Raw genomic sequence first — 19,175 nt, forward strand, 5'->3', positions numbered from 1 at the left:
ACTTTGATTGACAGGTTTCTATTAAAATAAAACACCCCGTGGAAAGCAGTTTTTTCTGGTGTACAGGAGGCGTGGAGTCTCGCTTTTGACATATTCTCAGCGGTAGCTTCACTCCTTAAAGGCAGACTTGCAAACTATTATGACATCACCTTGCCACTGGAATGGGGGGAATTTCCTTTTAAAGGAACATTTTAGTTTTAGTTTTAGTTTTTTTTTTTTTTTTTTTTTTTTTTTTGGATAAGCGTTATTAAAATACAGGAAGGTAAAGTCAACATTGCGTTTCTGGATATCGGTTTGTAGTTGAATAAAGGCGAGCAGCAGCTGGACCGCGTTGACAGATTCGTTCTGTCTTGTCTGTGGAAATAACTTGTTGTTTTGAAAAGACTGGAGGACACAGCAATCGCCCAAAGGCCCCTCTCCAACGACGTTAGAAGCGCGTCAAAACTTATCAGTCTTACTGGTGTTTGTTTGTTTTTTTCCCGCTGTTTTGGATCTTCACGGGGGATATCGTTCTAAGGCACCAAGGAGACACATTTTCACGGCAAAAGCACCTCCCTTATGGACGACTGTAGTCCGTTCTCTCCCAAAGCAAATGCTTTCAGTATTGCCTCTTTGATTTCAGCGGCGGAGGAAGCAAGAAACGCAGCGTTTGAGGAGCCTAGCAGTGGCCTGAAGCAGCATTCCCAGCACCAGTGCAGCTACCGCTCTTCTAGAATGCATTACAGTACCGTCACCAGGGAAATGGAAGGTATGACTCCGCTCTCTAACATAAATATTAAAGGGATCACTTGTAATAGCAGCACAGCATGTTAAAATTGCAATTGCATTATGCGTGATGTGCAACAGAGGACATGTGCAGAGTGCAACATGATTGCAGGTTTATATATATATATATATATATATATATATATATATATATATATATATATATATATATATATAGAGAGAGAGAGAGAGAGAGAGAGAGAGAGAGAGAGAGGAGAGAGAGAGAGAGAGAGAGAGAAAGAAGAGAGAAAAGTCTTGCAAAAACATATCTGGGTTATAAAATCATAAACCATATTTATGAACTGCCTAGAATTTCTATAAAGACAAAGTTCATTAACTGTTAAGGTAAGTCATTTAAAAACACAACAAAGTAACAAAACATTAATATTAAAAAAAACAAATAAATACAAGCATAGGTTATAACTAATCAAGATATTGAAAAGATATTGCTTTCAGACCGTAAATATCTCGATCATGCATGACAGCATGATGAAGATTTTATTTTTGTTCCCAGTACGTGTGTTAGTGATTGAGGAAACACAAGGTATTTTTTTAAAAAAAAAATGTTATATACATATATATATATATATATATATATATATATATATATATATACACACACACACACACACACACACACACACACACACACACATATATATATATATATATATATATATATATATATATATATATATATGATATATATATATATAGATATATATATCTATATATATATAAATCGGCGGTAGCCTACAGAGCAAATGGTGCGCATGGAAGATATAATGCAAAATGAAGAGATAGTGTAAAAAAAGAAGTGGCCCATGCAGCAGATATTAATGATATGATGCGAGCCATGCTCCTCCATTCCTTTGCGCTTCTATATAGATTTCTGTCGCTCCAGAGCCTATTTGCTCGTGCTGAAGAGGTGTTTGTTTACCTTAGCGAGGGGCAGCCTCTCGTGCCAGCCTCCATTCTCATTGTTTCCTGGGTTCCATTGTGGGCGATGCCCTTGTCGCGCAGTGCATGGGTGCCGGAAAGCCTATTAAAAGGGGCGTCTCGCTGGCACAATAGCTCTATAGCCTATACACAGCTAAAGTTGGTTGTGTGGCAGTGTTAAACTGAAACCTACGAGTCAGCAAAGGGATTACAATCAAGGAGATGACTGGAAAGAACTGGTAGTAAATATTAAAGAAAATACTAAAAGGAGCTTTGGTTTTTGAACATTTCTTTTTTGCATTAAAAAAATAACCTTTATACCAGGAGAAACAAATAATAATAACCCCAGTTTTTGGAATGATTTCAGCAATATCCAGTCCGTGGCTGACCCAGCTGTCCCATTTTTGCGATGTTGCAGCCTTCACAACGAACAGCTTGAGCAGCCTGAATGCGCCTGGGAGTTACCACCTCTCGCCTTCCCCGGGAGACCCCTACAGCCAGCATGAGCCGCACTACGAGCCCTGCTCTGCCGCACAACACAGCTACAGCTACTCGGGCTCCAATCCGGCTCCGCAGCCCGACACCGGGACCTCCAACTGCGCTTCCTCGACCTCCAACTCGACCCCGAACAGCAAACCACCGGCGAAGAAGAACCCCAAAGTGGCGAACATTAACGTGCAGCTTGAGATGAAGGCTCTCTGGGATGAGTTTAACCAACTGGGGACTGAGATGATTGTCACTAAAGCGGGAAGGTAAGGCAGACACGTTTTGGAAGTTCCTTCTACGTGTTTTGTATTGTGTTTTTTTTTTTTTAAAGAGGCGCCGTAATGCGTGTAGTGTCTTTCTATTTGATTTGAGAAGACGGCTTGTCAAACGCAATGTCTGCATCACAACTGGGATAATAGGATCTTAAACTCTATGCAAAGCGATTACATATGATTTACTAATATAAACTATTACTGTGCGTCTTCCTGCTTCAACTCCTATACCCCACAAACAAACCTGGAAAATGTGTTATTGTTGGGCACGATTCACACATACACACAGAGATATATATATATATTATATTATATGATATATATATATATCATATATATATATATATAATATATATATATATATATATTAGCGTCGCTCTGTTTGTAGCGCTTTTTAAACATTTGTACGCTTTTATAACAGGGATGGTGTTTAAAATCTACAGCAAAGGCACAGATTAAACACATAACGTTTAGCAATGATTTACAGTTCCAAACGCCTGTTCACCACAGCGTTAGGAACAGGACGTTTCTGTTTTACACGCACGTCATTCAGAGACTACTAAACGCGTCACACTTTCTTTGGATTTACAGCGTATAGGTTTTAATAGAATCGGCCATCTGTTTTATGGAAAAACTAAAACAATATAATAACATAAAACAGTAATTTACACAAACAGGCTTCAAAGCAAGACACTGTTTTATTAGAAAAATACATCTACAGTCCTCTAAGATTATTAGACTTGGATGTAATTTACTTTGAACGAATGATTAATAGTTCTGGGAATATGGCGTTACAAATCCCTGTCACAATTACCTGTCCCTTAATATGACCAGAAACTGAAATAGTCCGTGCCGTTTGTTTGATTTTATTTTTCAGTCATTGTTGTTTTTATCCAAGCGACCTATGTTACATTTCTGAAAAGTCAACGAAGCAGTTAAGTTGTATTAATATTTATTTTGTTCTTCACGCGTTTATAACTTGGAATTCAACGCACAGAATGCAGATGGGTCAATTTAATGGTCTAAGCTCTTACGAATGCTCCTCTTAGAATTATATATATATATATATATATATATATATATATATATATATATATATATATATATATATATATATATATATATATATATATCGCTGTTATTCTTATAGGAGCCCTGCTTATTGTCTCACGTTTCTAAAGGCCTGGATGGAAAATATAGTAATGGAAAAAAACCCTGCTATTTTCTGTAAGACTAGACGTTTAAACATGCAGCTTTAATCAGTTAAACCAAAAGTAACCAGTCACCCCTCTCTGTAAATATAAATTTGAGTGCGCAAAGAAAAGCAGAACTGTGCTGTTTTCCACGACAATAGTGTTATTGTGTATTATTCTATTTACAATAAAGGGTTGTTGTAATTATAATCAGAGAATAAATGGAGGATCACACGTCTAAACCCTATCCCGGTCATGTAATAATCCGCTCTGCAGATTTTCACAGTTGTCAGTTTATGGATTAGGATAAATCTGTATCCCGCCGGGCAGAGACTCGTTTTTAATGTAACGCAGTTCTATACGACTGACCTGGATATTTGTTTCTCTAATGTGTAGTTAATGCAGGTTTCCTGACGCGATCTCCCATGTCCTTAATAACCACGTTCCTCTCGTATGACCCTCCTGTTTTGCTGCGAGGAGTTAGTCTTTTGATTTCTTTTTAAAAAGAGAGAGGATGAAGCGCGACTCCCTGCAGCTTGTAATAACAGATCTCCTTCTGCATCGCTTTGCTCAGGGTCTGACCCACAGTTCCGATTGTTCATTCCCTGGTCCTTAGTACGCAGCTCACAGGGCCTGTTCACACATATTCTTCTAGATTAAACGACAAGACAGACAGAAACACTTTGGGAATGTATTCACAAACACGCACAGAGACAAACACGCACAAGCACACGCACACGCACACGCACACGCACACGCACACACACACACACACACACAAACACACACACACACACACCACGTGAAAAGGGAATATTTACCCAAATAAGTCTTGTATTGAAGAGAAAGCAACAGCAGAAAGGGGGATAATGGTGTTTAATCTAACGATGCTCAATCTGATTCGAACTGACCTAGACAAGGTCCCCAGTCGTTAAAAACAGGAGCACCGGTAGTCACGAGACACACACAAGCAGCACAAACAGCACAAGCTGGTCTCGAGTGTCAGTTTCTGAGATACAGTCAAGACGTTTTCATCGAGTTAATCTGTATTGTAGCGTATTATTATAAGTTTTTAATGTTTTTTTTTTTTTTTTTTTTTTTGTCGACCAAAAACGTATGATTATGTAAACAACAGAACAGTAGAAAACAAACCAAGTTATATATTCATATATCGCAAACAATAAGTCTTCAGTTTAACCGGGTTTTATAGATGAAATATCCTGATAAAATATATTTGCACGCCTATAACAAGTGTGCAGCCTCGCTGTACTGAAAGCATACTGGACGTGTTCCGAATACCATTGCGGAACTATACGTCATTGACTTCGCGGTTTGTAAGCGAAATATATTATTATTCGACCCTTTCCATTGCCCCTACATAATGAACTAGATGGGACACGAATACATCATCTGTGGCACCTCATTTATATTAGTCATTACTGTAGATCCAAAGAATAAAAGCATTGAAAATGTACAGATTAAAATGTGTATTGAAATAAACACTATGGAATCAATGAATCTACATTTCACACATTCTGTTAACTTATTATTATTATTATTATTATTATTATTATTATTATTATTATTATTATTATTATTAATAATAATAATAATAATAATAATAATAATAATAATAATAATAATAATAATAAAGCTTTTTAAGTTTTTAGCAATCTATGAAGCAATGCCGTTGCTTTAATTTGCAATGTATTTTGTGATGATTTGAAATGTGTTGCATTTAGAGAACAGCGCACCCTTATTCCCTTGTGCTTCTTCCAGCAGGGTATTTAAACTGCTCCTGTCGAAAGGTTTCTTTGTGTTGCTGTCTGGGCTCCTGCCATTATTGTTTTTCATAGCCGCCTTTTCTCTTACAACTTTGCTTTATAGGCTAATTATATATGTTTTTTTTTTTTTAATTGTGTCTCACCTGTTCTGACAGATTTACTAATTGTTTAAGACAATATTTATTTAGCCTTGATAAAATTCGGTTATTTCCCAGTTGCAAATATATACATTAATTGGGGATATATGCAATCACGCATAGGGTAGAAATTTTAGGTCGTTGAAAACAGCAGTTTCCTTCTCTTACATGAATAATGATTACGCAAACGTGATTTCATAACCAATCAAAATGCATGGACCCCTGTGCTGTGTGATTTACCTAGTTTCTGATAGTAGGGTGTTGCTAGCCGACCTGTTCTTTTTTAAAAACGGCACCGACAGACTCGACTAAAGAAACAGGTAATAACTGGTCGAGTTTGCAGGTGATAACTGGACGTGAGACCTATCGTATTTGAATTTACGATCTCGCCATGTAGAACCGAGCCCGGATTTCAGTCGAGGCTGCCCTGTGTGTAAAACGCAGGGATGGCCGAGGTTTGTTTTTGTAAAACACGAGTTCTGTGGAAACCTCTAGAGTTTATTTTGCCAGCCGGGCCGCTTCTTCTCTACACTCCCTAACTGGCACATCCCTTCGCAGCACAGCAAAACGAACCTCTAAAGAAACAAGAACTAAAAGCAGGCTTTTTTGCGTTAGTCCTACGGATCTTAAAGAGAATTGCAGATTACGAGATTTTGAGATAGGGATTTTATTACGAGGGAGCTGCAACATTTCAGCTGAAGGCTATAATTTCATTCATTGAGTGAGTTTTAACTATATACTTTCACAATTTTTTCCCTATTAATTTACCAGCATACTGTATTATTATTAAAATGCATCGCATATAGCATAGATCAATTGGATATATGCAGTCTAGTCTCTCTGTATGTGTGTGTGTGTGTGTGTGTGTGTGTATTCTGTGAAGTGACATTGTGTGCTGAATGAATGATTGAATTTGTTAAGCATATCAAACATATACCCGTAGCTACAGTTACTCAAGCTTATTAAATTCACTGCGTATTCTTTTTTTTTTTTTTTTAATAGAAAATATCTTTATCAATTACAATGCTAAAGCGTGTTATAAAGAACGTCAATGACTTTTTATTTTTAAGGCATTTGATGCAGTTCGTGTATTTGAAAGTCTTGTACGGGCTGCCAGCATGCCAACTAAACAGGGGTTCACAAAGGACACACGCTTCCGAGCAGAGTGGTGTTGTTCACGTTTGTCTTTACGGGTTTAGTTAAAGAAAATGCGTCTCTTGCTCACAAGCTTTTCGCGTTCTTTACCGGGTACACGGGATATGGGGGTCTCTCGTTCCGAATGATTGTTCAGTGCCGTAGAGAGAACCGTCGCTTTTCTTTACTGCACACTGCGCGTTGAACTTAGTGTTTGCTTCATATAGAAATGCGGATCAGCAGGGAGGCCTACTCTGTGTACAGGTTAAAACTCTGATGGTTCCACGCGTCTCTCCTGCTATTGTTAGAGTGACAGTCCCAGTTACATTTGTCATTGTAAAATGATTGAGGGATACAGACCTCACGCCCAATGCACTTTACTGCTACTTTAAGCTTATCTGACCAAAACTCCCCAAAAGAATAGAAGGTAATGCTAAACCGTCCAATTATCCAGGCTCACTTTCCCTTGTGGTCATGCAAAACACATGTTCTACTCATTAGTATAGCGGAGACAGTAATTACGCCTTTTAAAAAAACAAATAACACACTTTACTGTAGATATTTCAAGTGTAAGCTCCCAAAACAAACATATTATAACACTTCGCGTCCTGGAAAGCTTCATCAAACCATACAATCACAACATTACAGGTGTACACATTGTGCGTATCAAAGCGGAGCATTTTCTAATAAATAAAAAAAGTGTGGGGGGGGGGGGGGGCTGTCTGATGACATTCTATTTTAGATTTTTACGCATCTTCGGATTTTTCGTTGAGGGACAGGCACTTTTAATGTTCTAGAGGTAATGAGTTCTTCGGCATGCAATGCTGGTGATCTATGCTTACTCAAAAGGAACCCGAGTCAGATACCTAACCCTAACCCTAAAACCCGTGGGCTGGACACTATCTGGAAGGTAAAAAGGCAGCCTGAAGGGTTTATAAGACGGGTTTTATGTTTCTTGATTAACACTTACTTGTTACTTCATGCCAGGTTTTGTATTGTATTTATTTGTTTGTTTAACCAGGAAATTTACTCATTACAAGGGGCCCTGGAAAACAATACGAAAGACAATTACAGACAGAAGCAACACAATACAAAACGTGTGCTTCAAACCGAATCAGAGCATACTGTGGTGCCATTAGCAGCCTATGAACTTGATTCAGAGTCAATGATGCCCAACCTCGTATTATTGATGTGACCAGACTCTGGACATTGCAACTATGAAACTGATGTTGTTAGTATAATTATTTATGACAATCCGTCATCTAAGAAACATGTTCGTTCTTTTTTTCCCGGAATAGAAAATTAGCAAACTTTCAATTTTATTGTTATTAATTCATTTTACAAAATCACCTTTTATACATAGAAGTTAAATATAGTTGTAAACTATTTTTATAATCAACGCCTCTCACAAACGTACATAATAATAATAATAATAATAATAATAATAATAATAATAATAATAATAATAATAATAAATTTTATAATTTTTTTTTTTCTCCAGGAGAATGTTCCCTACTTTCCAAGTGAAGATATTTGGAATGGACTCCATGTCCGATTATATGCTGTTAATGGATTTCCTGCCAGTCGACGATAAACGATACCGGTAAGTTAGACTCTTGATACCGAATGTATTCACACCGCACGGCACACACATTTCTTTGGAAATTAGAAAATAACCAGGCGGCCACGTATACGCTGCGTTGCACAGTTTGGTATTTTATTGCATTTTTTCACTCACTCTGCAGCTCAATGTTAATTTCGGGTTTGGGAACAGGTTCCTATGTGTGTATTTTATTTATTGCATTTATAAAGCGCCTTTTATACAACAGTATCGCAAAGCAGTAAGCAGTACATAGCAGGACAAAGAACAGTGTGTGGGGCTGCTGCCGCTCTCTCTCTCTAATTAAACGCCGGGTTTATGCAATGTTTTTAAGCGCTAGTACTCCCTGTGTTTTCATACGATTTCTTCAAATATCTTGGCTTGGCACGCAGTTTTTAGAGAGTTTGTTTGTTTCTACTGAGGCTTCTGCTGTACCGGATGCGTAATGAATGAACAGTGGCATTACTTTGTGTTGATAATTTAAAAAATAGTTTACAACGATGTTTAAACTAAGAATATAAAAGGTGATTTTGTCAAATTAATTAATAATAGCAAATTGCTACTTTATACCCGCTTGTGTTTAGAATACACCATTCGGGGTGCTTTTGGATAAAGTGCTGTTTGTATTTGACAGTATTCCTTGCATGTGATCTCTGTTCGTTTTGCAGTGAAGTTCAGCGTGGTTTAAAGACGCAGCCTCGATCTGCAGGTCACAGCGGTTTAGTGATCTAGGTCAGCGGCACGATCGTCTTAAAAATGAGGGGTTTCTACCACTTCTGACCCTTTTAGTCTCATTCAGGAATTAACGGCTGGCTTCAGGAAACCAGGTTGAAGACTTGTTTAATAATCTATCATTGAACTCTCTTAGTGAACGGCGCTCCTAATTGCACCCAGGTCAGAGCCCCTCAATGACAAGCTCGTCCAGCTTCACAAAATAGCTCCACTTCCATCTGCAAATATAGACAATATATTTCAATAGAAATAGATCGAAAGCGACATGCAAAGGAAAAGGTGTATGCAATCGATACCGAGTCCCGGCTATGCCGAATTAGCACATAGCCTGCAGTTTGTATTCCATATCATAACAAATAACGGAACCAGGTGGTGAGTGTCATGATTTTAAATCAAATGTATTTTAAACTTTTCTTTCCAGCTATGCTTTCCACAGTTCCTCTTGGCTCGTAGCGGGTAAAGCTGACCCAGCGACCCCCGGGCGGGTCCACTATCACCCCGACTCCCCGGCTAAGGGCGCGCAGTGGATGAAACAGATCGTCTCCTTCGACAAACTCAAGCTGACCAACAACTTACTGGATGACAATGGGCACGTGAGTAAACACCCCGTGGAGCACGTGCTGCAGGCTACCAATTTACAGCGGGTTGTTTTGGGTTTTATGCCTCTTTCGTTTATGAGGTTATTGCTTTTTTTTATTTAAAAGAGAAAACTTCTAGTCGTAAATGCTCTGTGAAGACAGCCCAACGTGGACAGTTCTCAAACACATTTCGGCAAGCATTTCAAACACTTGTGTCTTTTTCGATTGCGAAAGCGCATGCGTGCTCAAGTGCGCTTAAACACCAGAGAACAAACAAACATCTTTTGACACTCCTGTGCCGTAAAAACACGGTGTGTTTGTGTTACCTTTGGAACAGGAAGAAAGCGACCGCTAATCCATCATTTTCACCAACTCGAGTGCTAATATAACGGTTTCTATGTTAAATTATAAACCCAACAGCCCATAAAACAAGTTTAAAAGGAGGGTTCCATATAAGGCAGAGACTGTGAACATGTGCGGCACTGTAATGCATTAAATACGTGTATATACATATAAAGTCAAGTTACTATCTAAATCTAAATTCGCTTTACTTGATCGGGAGTTTTGATAGATTATTCTATATTTCCTATTTCTAGCTTAGTAGACTATATATGTTCATTTGGTATTTGGTCCAATGTTACTTTGTCCTCTCCTTGTAATACTGCAATGTGTCACTGCTTTCCTTGCTTTCTCGTGTTATCTGTAAGATTTTGTAATCACTCTCTAAGCCCTTTTGTTTTACATATATGTATGCATTTCTATTTCAGATCATTTTAAACTCCATGCACAGATACCAGCCGCGCTTTCACGTAGTTTACGTGGATCCCAGGAAGGACAGTGAAAAGTATGCAGAAGAAAATTACAAGACTTTTTTATTCGAGGAGACCCGGTTTACTGCAGTCACTGCGTATCAGAATCACAGGGTAGGTCTGGAGTCTATTAGCGAGACACTCGCTTTACGATACTTCATTTATCACAACCCTCTTCGTGATGAAGGAAGACTCGGAAAGATGGGGAAACTATTAAATACGCATTAGCTCCATGCAGAAACCACAAGCTGCGTCGAGGACAAACCGAGACTGATGTTACACATATACGCTGACTCTTTTCATATATATATATATATATATATATATATATAGAGAGAGAGAGAGAGAGAGAGAGAGAGAGAGAGAGAGAGAGAGCCTCTTCCTCACACTCACACTCTGTACAAACCCCCTCGCTCATGTGGGAGCGATTTTGTGGGAAGTAATATTGTTTGGACCCCAAATAAAAACCTGGGGTTTAATTTTTTTTATAAAGTTAATTTAAATTACATTTGTGTGTGGAGGCGTTCCTTCAGTTTTAGAAACAGAACTATTTTTTTTTTTCTTGATAAAAAAAAAAAAAAAAATGCGCTGTGTAACTATGCCTCCGAAACGAAAATCATTTTATGTTGCAACAAAGGTGGAAACTACATATATATATATATATATATATATATATATATATATATATATATATATATATATATATATATATATATACTAGTTCCATTAGCAACTGTAACACGTGTGTCTACACCATTTTTGTTTTGTTGTTCCGAATCACAAAGGGCAAACACACAACTCGCTTTCTTAATAAACTCAACCAGATCCTAATAATAATCAAATTGAACAAATCAACTTCAAACGATGCCACGCCGTGTTTTATTAGACTCTCTTCTCTCACAGGACGTTACCTCAGCTCTGGAAATACCTGTTTTACATTGTTGTCGTTTGGTGCCACAAGACTGCACAAGGGTTCCTATCAATGGCGCGCCTCTGAACAAGATCGGGGTTTCAAGCAAGGAAAGAAAGTCTTTTGAAACCATCCGTTTTTTATTATTATTTTCAGCATTTTCCCTTTAGTGTTTCAGTGGTTTCAAATATTTAATTTTACATGTTAACATGGATTAAACCATTACAAAAAATGTTACGTCTGATTATGTACAACCTGGTTTCTGTTACATTTCACAGGAACACGTGTTGCCTTTCAAATATTAATAAAAAAGTTAGCACTGTTTTTTAATGTATAAACGGGCACTTCCAAATTACATAACACTACCAAATTTCGTTTCTTTAACCCTCGGAAAGGCCAATGTTTATGTCCTGAAGGAAAAATCAGACCTGTATTTTTTGGATATCTCGTTTCATTTAAAGGCATCTGCTGACAGGTCCTGCGCCTGCGCGCTGGAGGCTCCGCGGGGGTCTGGGAGATGCCCTCCACCTTTCCGACCATCTGCTAAACCCATTTCTTAACATCGCGAGAAATCTGATTGCCCCGAAACCCCGGCTCCAGATCCGCGGCGTTGCACACCAGTCCATCCCGCGAGCATGCACTTGGAAGCACATTGAAACCCCCAAACGCCCAGGGTGACAAACACACCGCTATAAACTGCTCTCCCAGCTAATTACTGCCGTGAACTGGACACGGCTCACGCTGGGTTGAGTCCGTGGGTTAGTTTTTAAATCATGCTTTTATTTTATTTGTTAATAATAATAATAATAATAATAATAATAATAATAATAATAATAATAATAATAATATCTAATCTATCTATCTATCTATCTATCTATCTATCTATCTATCTATCTATCTATCTATCTATCTATCTATCTATCTATCTATCTATCTATCTAAACATTTTATTAGGCTACATTGTAACATATTAAATGACACATTATGCTCTAACAGACTCCTTTAGCTTATTCTAGTAAATATAAACTATAGTCGGGATATGTAATCGCATTTTTTGCCCATTCATGTTCACTCTGTTCAATAAGAAATAATAGTCCATCTTAATTGAAAACGAATTTTAAAATGCATTTTGCCTCTTCGCTATAAATTCATATTTGAAATGGAAGGATTTATAGACTATGCACATTTCAATTAGGCACGACCGAAGCCCCGCGTACTGTATTTCGTGTAATAAGGCGTTAATATGATTAATAAAATGTAATATGCCACCTCAGAGTGCGAACCCGAAAACGCGTTGCTGCCCCTTTAATAAACCCCTGGTGTTGTTCTAACGCTGGCGTGTTCGTGATGGTGCGGGACAGCTGCTCCATCTGTCTCTCCCTCTCTCCCTCTCTCTCCCTCGGTCTCCTCCTGGCTTCTATCAGTTTGCCCCCCTCAGTCACAAACTGTCATTGAAGGGCTTAAAGTTTGTTTTTCAACTCATTCCGGAAATTCACAACCACATGTCTTTATCCACGGATGTGCCAAAAAGCAGAGCATGTCAGCTCATCGATTCATGTAACTGATGTCAGTGCGTATAACAATGCAAGTGAATCATCAGTCGTATTTCAAATACCGTTTCCCTAAAGAATGTCATTGTCTTCGTGTTGCAGATCACACAGCTGAAAATTGCCAGCAACCCCTTTGCTAAGGGTTTCAGAGATTGCGACCCGGAGGACTGGTGAGTGGAACACGTTTCTATCCTCGTGGAACGCAATACATCATAGATAGTCATTCAAATATCTATTTTGGAAATTCACATTCCATATATATATATATATATATATTATATATATATATATATATATATATATATATATATATATATATATCAATATGTCATCCAGCTCATTTATCTCGGAAACCCTTTCTTAAACGGTTGTATTGAATTATTATTATTTGAATGTAATTATAATATTTTATTGAATAGTGAATACTGCATGAATTACACTGTTTCAGTTCTCATGGTAATTCATGCAGGCGTTCTAGGTTCCAGTACGAGAACGATATATTAAAATGTCTCGCGAGAGGAGGGGGAGCATTGTCTGCTTTGCAGATTAACCGTTTTGTTTAATTCCCGTGTTTTAGGCCAAGGAATCACAGACCTGGATCGATGCCCATCATGAGCGCTTTTGCCAGGACGAGAAATGCAGTGTCCTCGCCTGCTCAGCAGAATGGCACAGATAAGGGTAATCACTGTGGCTTGTGTAATTTCTAGAACAGCTTCAATTATGTACAGTACACCCTGGAGCCTGTTGTGCTTGTTTTGGAAACGAAGTGACAATCCGGTGAAACTGAGTATCTCTGAGTGCTGCACTGAACCGTACGGAACACAAAACGCATTAATCCCAATCCCAATTGATATGATTACACATTTCATGCAAAAAAGGCTAATGTTAACAGTATGTAAAGTGATGCAACACACGCTTATTCTGGAAATTAATATCCCTGGTCCATTTTGACTGATTTCTCTACAGAATGGGTTTTCTATTAACAAGTGAAACTAACCCTAAAAACCGCTGATTCATTTACAACAAAGAGACCCATACAACTCTAAAAAAAACAAAAATTAATAAATAAAAAAAAAAAAAAAAAAACCATACTAGCTCCAGTTCATCCAGTGTCTCTAAATGTTTTCTATTCGTTCAACCCAGATGGAGATAACAGGCGAGATTATGAGAGAGACCCGAGTGGCACACCGATCCACGGAGACCCAGCTCACCAGCTCATGTCCCGCGTCCTGAGTCCGGGTCTCTCGGTCCCCGGCGGACTACACACCGTGCCTCTCAGCACAGGGAGACCCAGTCCACCACATGATCTGCGGCTAGACGCACACCAGGCACCGGATAGCCTTCACCATCACCCGTACAAGTACCCTGCCACCTATGAACATTACCTGGGGGCCAAAACAAGGCCATCGCCCTACCCTCTACCCGGTATCAGAGGGCACGGATACCACCCTCACATGAACCCGGCAGCTGCAAACATGTACTCGGCAGCCGGCGCGCCTGCGAGTTATGACTACGGTCCTCGATAACATATACATACATAGTGAAGTATACAGCAACTCAACACAATATACACTTGGAATGCATGGTTTAAGTTAAAGTATCGTTGTGTTTTGTGGAAGTGACGCCCCTGCAGATGGATTGCCCGGTGAACTATACCTATTTATTCTGTATGACAAAGAAGCAGTGTGCGCTTAAAAACTAAACGCAGTGTCCGGCCGGACTATCAGTGGAACCGATACCAAGATCCAAGACTGGCGTCCAACTAGTTCTTTAAACCTAGGACATTAGGGGCGTTTCATCGAGATGGTCGCGAGGAGGGGCAAGGACAATGGTGTCATGAGATGAATACAGTAATCGCTGCGAGGGATGCTTGATGATAATCGTAGACTGGAATCTCGCTTTATTTTGTTTTGTCAGATGCACTTTTTCTACTTAAAAGAAGCCATACCGTGTGTTGTTATTTGTATTGTTTTTTTTTTGTTTTTGTGGAATCCAGACATCAAAGTGCTTAATACTGGGAAAGCTTAACAGGGAAAAGTTTTGGCAGTGGTGTGTTAAACTTCAGAGCTGACATCAGAAAATGATACCTACCACTAGACTGATGCATTGAAAGCGACTTGTACCACACTGCCCCCCTGCAATATGCAATGTTCTATTGAAACACAGAGCAGCTATCTCATTTCACATTGCATTCTAAATTAGGGTTTCCTTGAAACTGTTAACGTTGGTTACATTTCCATCCGCTCAATCCCCCAAACTATGGGTATGGTTTATTTGTATAGAGATTTAACAAAGGAAAAAAAAAGAACGCTCGTGCGGAAAGAACACCCGTGCCCTGGCTGAACCCTCATGAGGTTTAGGGTATTATCCCACCGCCTCGCTTCCATGCCGAATGCTCCTGCCGCACCTTGCTCCCTCGAATTCTCCAATGCACCGCTTCAGACAGAATGCACTGGCCTGCAAAGCGGCCGAAACATTTGACATTCAGAGAACAGCATCGCATTGTCGTTTTGTGACAAATCTTTATAAAACTCCTATAAACTATTACGAGTGTGTATTTACTGGACGCTATGAGTGTGTTATTTACTGGATGCTACACAGAAATAAGAGGAATTCGCCTTTGCATCATGCCATGCTACAGTACATGTGATATATGACTGTCACTGCAGTCCACATATATATATATATATATATATATATATAGGGACTGCATATGTTAGTGCCAAAGCTTTGGTAAAATGATTATGTATGAAGTTTTATATTTATTGTTCAATGTTTTGTAATGAGGCAAATTGCTTTATCCATACTAATGCAAGATACAAAGACGAGGTGGACATCTGCAACAATGTAGATAATTGTAGATATGTGTAGATACCCGTGTAGATAGTGCTCCTTACTGTTTAAATATGAATACGAATTTGTTGGAAAATGACTTTTATAAATGTTTTGAAAGCAATGTTTTTGTGTGACTCCAGTCTGAGTGATTTACACAAGCCCCGCGCATCACGCTTTGTGAGCTGAACGCGGCTCTTCGCATTGCACCACACAGCGTGGAAGCAGAACCCAGGCATGCAGGACCCTGCAAGAGCCCCAAATCATTGGTTTGATTGATGCAGACAGACATTGACCTATGCTTGCTGTTATCTTTCCGATGGCACATAGGTTAAGCAGGGTTTTAAACAGTTTTAAGAGCCACCTAATTGATCAAGTAATTTATGTTACGCGCAGACGACGAAATGCAGAGGAACAGAATGAACACATTTGCAATGTATCATTTAGCTTTACTCCTTTGCGCAAGGGACAAATAAGAGAGCTGTTGAGATTGATTCGCTATATGGTGTTTATTAGAAGTTTTTAAACGCATACTAGATCCCACTTGCACTTACAAGATCACTGTCATTTATTATAATATTGTCTTCCTATGTTTTTATTTATTTTTTATTAAACTGAGATGTCTTGTTTCATAATATCTAAGAAACGCAATTGGATGCTTCTATTTAAAGCAGGACATCACATAGACTACTAACACATTTATCAAATGAAATAATAAAGTGCCTCTGGTTCATAGTTAGTATAGGGCTTTTCATTAGAAGCACCGCAGTCTTTACTCTATTCATTGATCACACGATACATAGTTTCATTGAGAGATGAAAGCAGGCTCTTGAATCTGTCGAGTTCTCCGTGTGTTCCAATGGGTTCAGGCCATTGGTTCAGCGTTGATGAGTATTGATCAACCAGCTGGTTGCAGTGTGGACTCTGCAGTCTTGCAGAAAAAGCAGACCCCTCGGTTTCATGTAGAACGCAGCACCCTTCCTCCCAACGCGTATTCTAAAGCGCGAGGACGGGTTCTTTCTACAGCCCACAGGGAGGAAGTGGACCCGTGGACAGCGCCTCGCATATTCACTCACTGTGTCTTTCCACACACTGAGATCACGAAACAGAATGCATTACACACCTTGAATCACACTAGGTACCAGTATATGATTAGCATAGCTCCCCCTCTCTGCATTAAACACTGCTTTTCTATTGTCAGAAAATGTGACGGGATTGAATCAACCCTATTTCCCTGATGATGATATTCGACGCATTAGTTCTAGTGTATAAACTCTAATGAAAACTAAATGTACATGATAATCGGTACATGCATAGAACACTGTAGACACATCGATAGCAATGTAACAAGGGCAAGGATATCTAGTATGTGCAACTCTTAAGAATTCCGTTAAAGTCGCTTTAAAATGAATGAATGTGTCGCGACTTTAAGCTAATTTCTCTCTCTCTCTCTCTCTCTCTCTCTCTCTCTCTCTCTCTCTCTCTCTCTTCTTATATATATATATTATATATATATAATATATATATATATATATATATATATATCGTTTGCAACCATCGATACAATGGACATTGAATCAAAGACTATCACAGACCGTAATGTATTCATATTACTTTTTGAAATAATACTAATACTAGTAATAGTTTGGCATTTGACACGTTTATGTGCCCATAATTGCAACAGATAACGCTCGGGGGGATTTTAAACAATGGGCTGATCTTTAAAGACGAACTTCCAAACTTGAGAGCCGCTATTTTGTTTTGTATAATGAGATTATTATTATTATTATTATTATTATTATTATTATTATTATTATTATTATTATTATTATTATTATTATTATTATTATTATTATTATTATTAAATGTAATGATAAAAAAATATAAACATATAGAAACAATCACTTACTGTTTATTATATGTGCTTGTTACTTGTTCAAACTTCGGCTGTACCTCCATTCAATGAACAGCAAAGCCTTCTCAAGATGTGTGTGTGTGTGTGTGTGTGTGTGTGTGTGTGTGTGTGTGTGTGTGTGTGTGTGTGTGTGTGTGTGTGTGTGTGTGTGTGGCAATATAAAGCCCTATTGTTTTCAAAGCTTTAGGGTGTGTTTTGTGTCTTGTCACAAACAGCGCGATGCAATAGTAAATCAGACAGTTTAAACTTTTTTAAGAATGGTAGGCACCTTTTCTAATAGTCTCTGGTATCTTACCCCAAAAGTATTTTAAGCTGTGCGATAATAATACATATAACATCTGTCCTGTATACCTTTCGAGCGGAATGATGAGCAGCACTCACTGAAGAATATCTATTGCGCGTGTGTGGTATCTGCCATCTAATTTGTCTCATAACAATACATTTGAGATTGCTGCTTCACAGCAATATACGTGCGTATATACTGTATTATAATTATAGGGGGAATCCGTTGTGCCTGTTCAATACACATTACACGGCGTGCATTAAAGTATAACACAGCGGGTCTTTTGTGATATCTATAATGTGCGTGGTGCACGAATAGATGTCATTCTCAATGCAGATTCCTTTTTCTTTAAATGGTATTTGGATTGTAACTAATCTGAAGTGTGGGTCTTTAAAACGGATAAGAGGAGGTGCGTAACCAGACTTCTCATTGCAATCAGCATATACCAACTCCCCAACCGGCAATAAAGATTTTTCTAAATCAAAAGAATATTATTAGAAGAAAAATAAATAAACCAATTTCCCTTGTATTTCTATATATGCGGTTGATTGTAGTGCGAATTTCCCGCATCAGAAACAGGCCCATGCAGTTCCTGTGTTGTCAAGGCAGGAAGGCCGGTCTGGAGAATTGAGCTCCCTTTGCGTGAGCAGTCACTGGGCTGAATGGAGTGAAACCCCGAGCGTCAGGAAGACTGAGACATTGAGAAACCCAAAACTCTTCCGTTATGCGACCCAGCTGTATTTACCCGGCCTCGCTTCTCCTTGATGTGCAGCCAACAGCAGCACAACGTGCGTGGCAGCGCCGCACTGAATGTGTGCAAGGCCGGCCAGGTGACGCTGCAAGGTCCAGTCTGATCCGCGTTAATTGAGGGGTTCAGGCAACAAAGTGACGACCTCAACTACCGGCTTGTATTGTTACTGTTTGATTGACAGAGCATCATTATATTGATGTTAGTTTTCCATCTGACAGCAGAAACCTGCACCGTGGTTTAAATGAAATATTTTATATAGGATACAGGATATAGGATATAGGATATAGGATATATATATATATATATATATATATATATATATAATATATATATATAGTATATATATATATATATATGCACACATAAACACGCACACACATGTACATTAGACTGCATATATGTAATCTGACGTATCTAAGTTACATATTACATACGATGTTTTTATGATCGATGCATTTTAATAATAATAAAATATGATGATACATTAACTGGGAAAAATTGTGAA

General features: G+C 38.5%; 1 protein-coding gene across 1 annotated transcript in view; it reads left to right on the forward strand.

Moving 5' to 3' along the window:
* The window catches only part of LOC121297300 (T-box transcription factor TBX1-like), a 20,594-nt gene extending 4,353 nt beyond the window's left edge, over positions 1-16,241 (forward strand). The window contains exons 2-9 of the mRNA XM_041223541.1: positions 623-748; positions 2,123-2,456; positions 8,212-8,313; positions 9,464-9,635; positions 10,388-10,543; positions 12,992-13,059; positions 13,467-13,567; positions 14,033-16,241. Of these exons, the coding sequence (XP_041079475.1) occupies positions 623-748; positions 2,123-2,456; positions 8,212-8,313; positions 9,464-9,635; positions 10,388-10,543; positions 12,992-13,059; positions 13,467-13,567; positions 14,033-14,415 (1,442 nt within the window). The 3' untranslated portion in view covers positions 14,416-16,241. The remainder of the gene's footprint in view (positions 1-622; positions 749-2,122; positions 2,457-8,211; positions 8,314-9,463; positions 9,636-10,387; positions 10,544-12,991; positions 13,060-13,466; positions 13,568-14,032) is intronic.
* Positions 16,242-19,175: the final 2,934 nt, after the last annotated feature.

Source organism: Polyodon spathula, chromosome 22 (genome assembly GCF_017654505.1).
Source record: "Polyodon spathula isolate WHYD16114869_AA chromosome 22, ASM1765450v1, whole genome shotgun sequence".
In the NCBI taxonomy this organism is placed as follows: Eukaryota; Metazoa; Chordata; class Actinopteri; order Acipenseriformes; family Polyodontidae; genus Polyodon; species Polyodon spathula.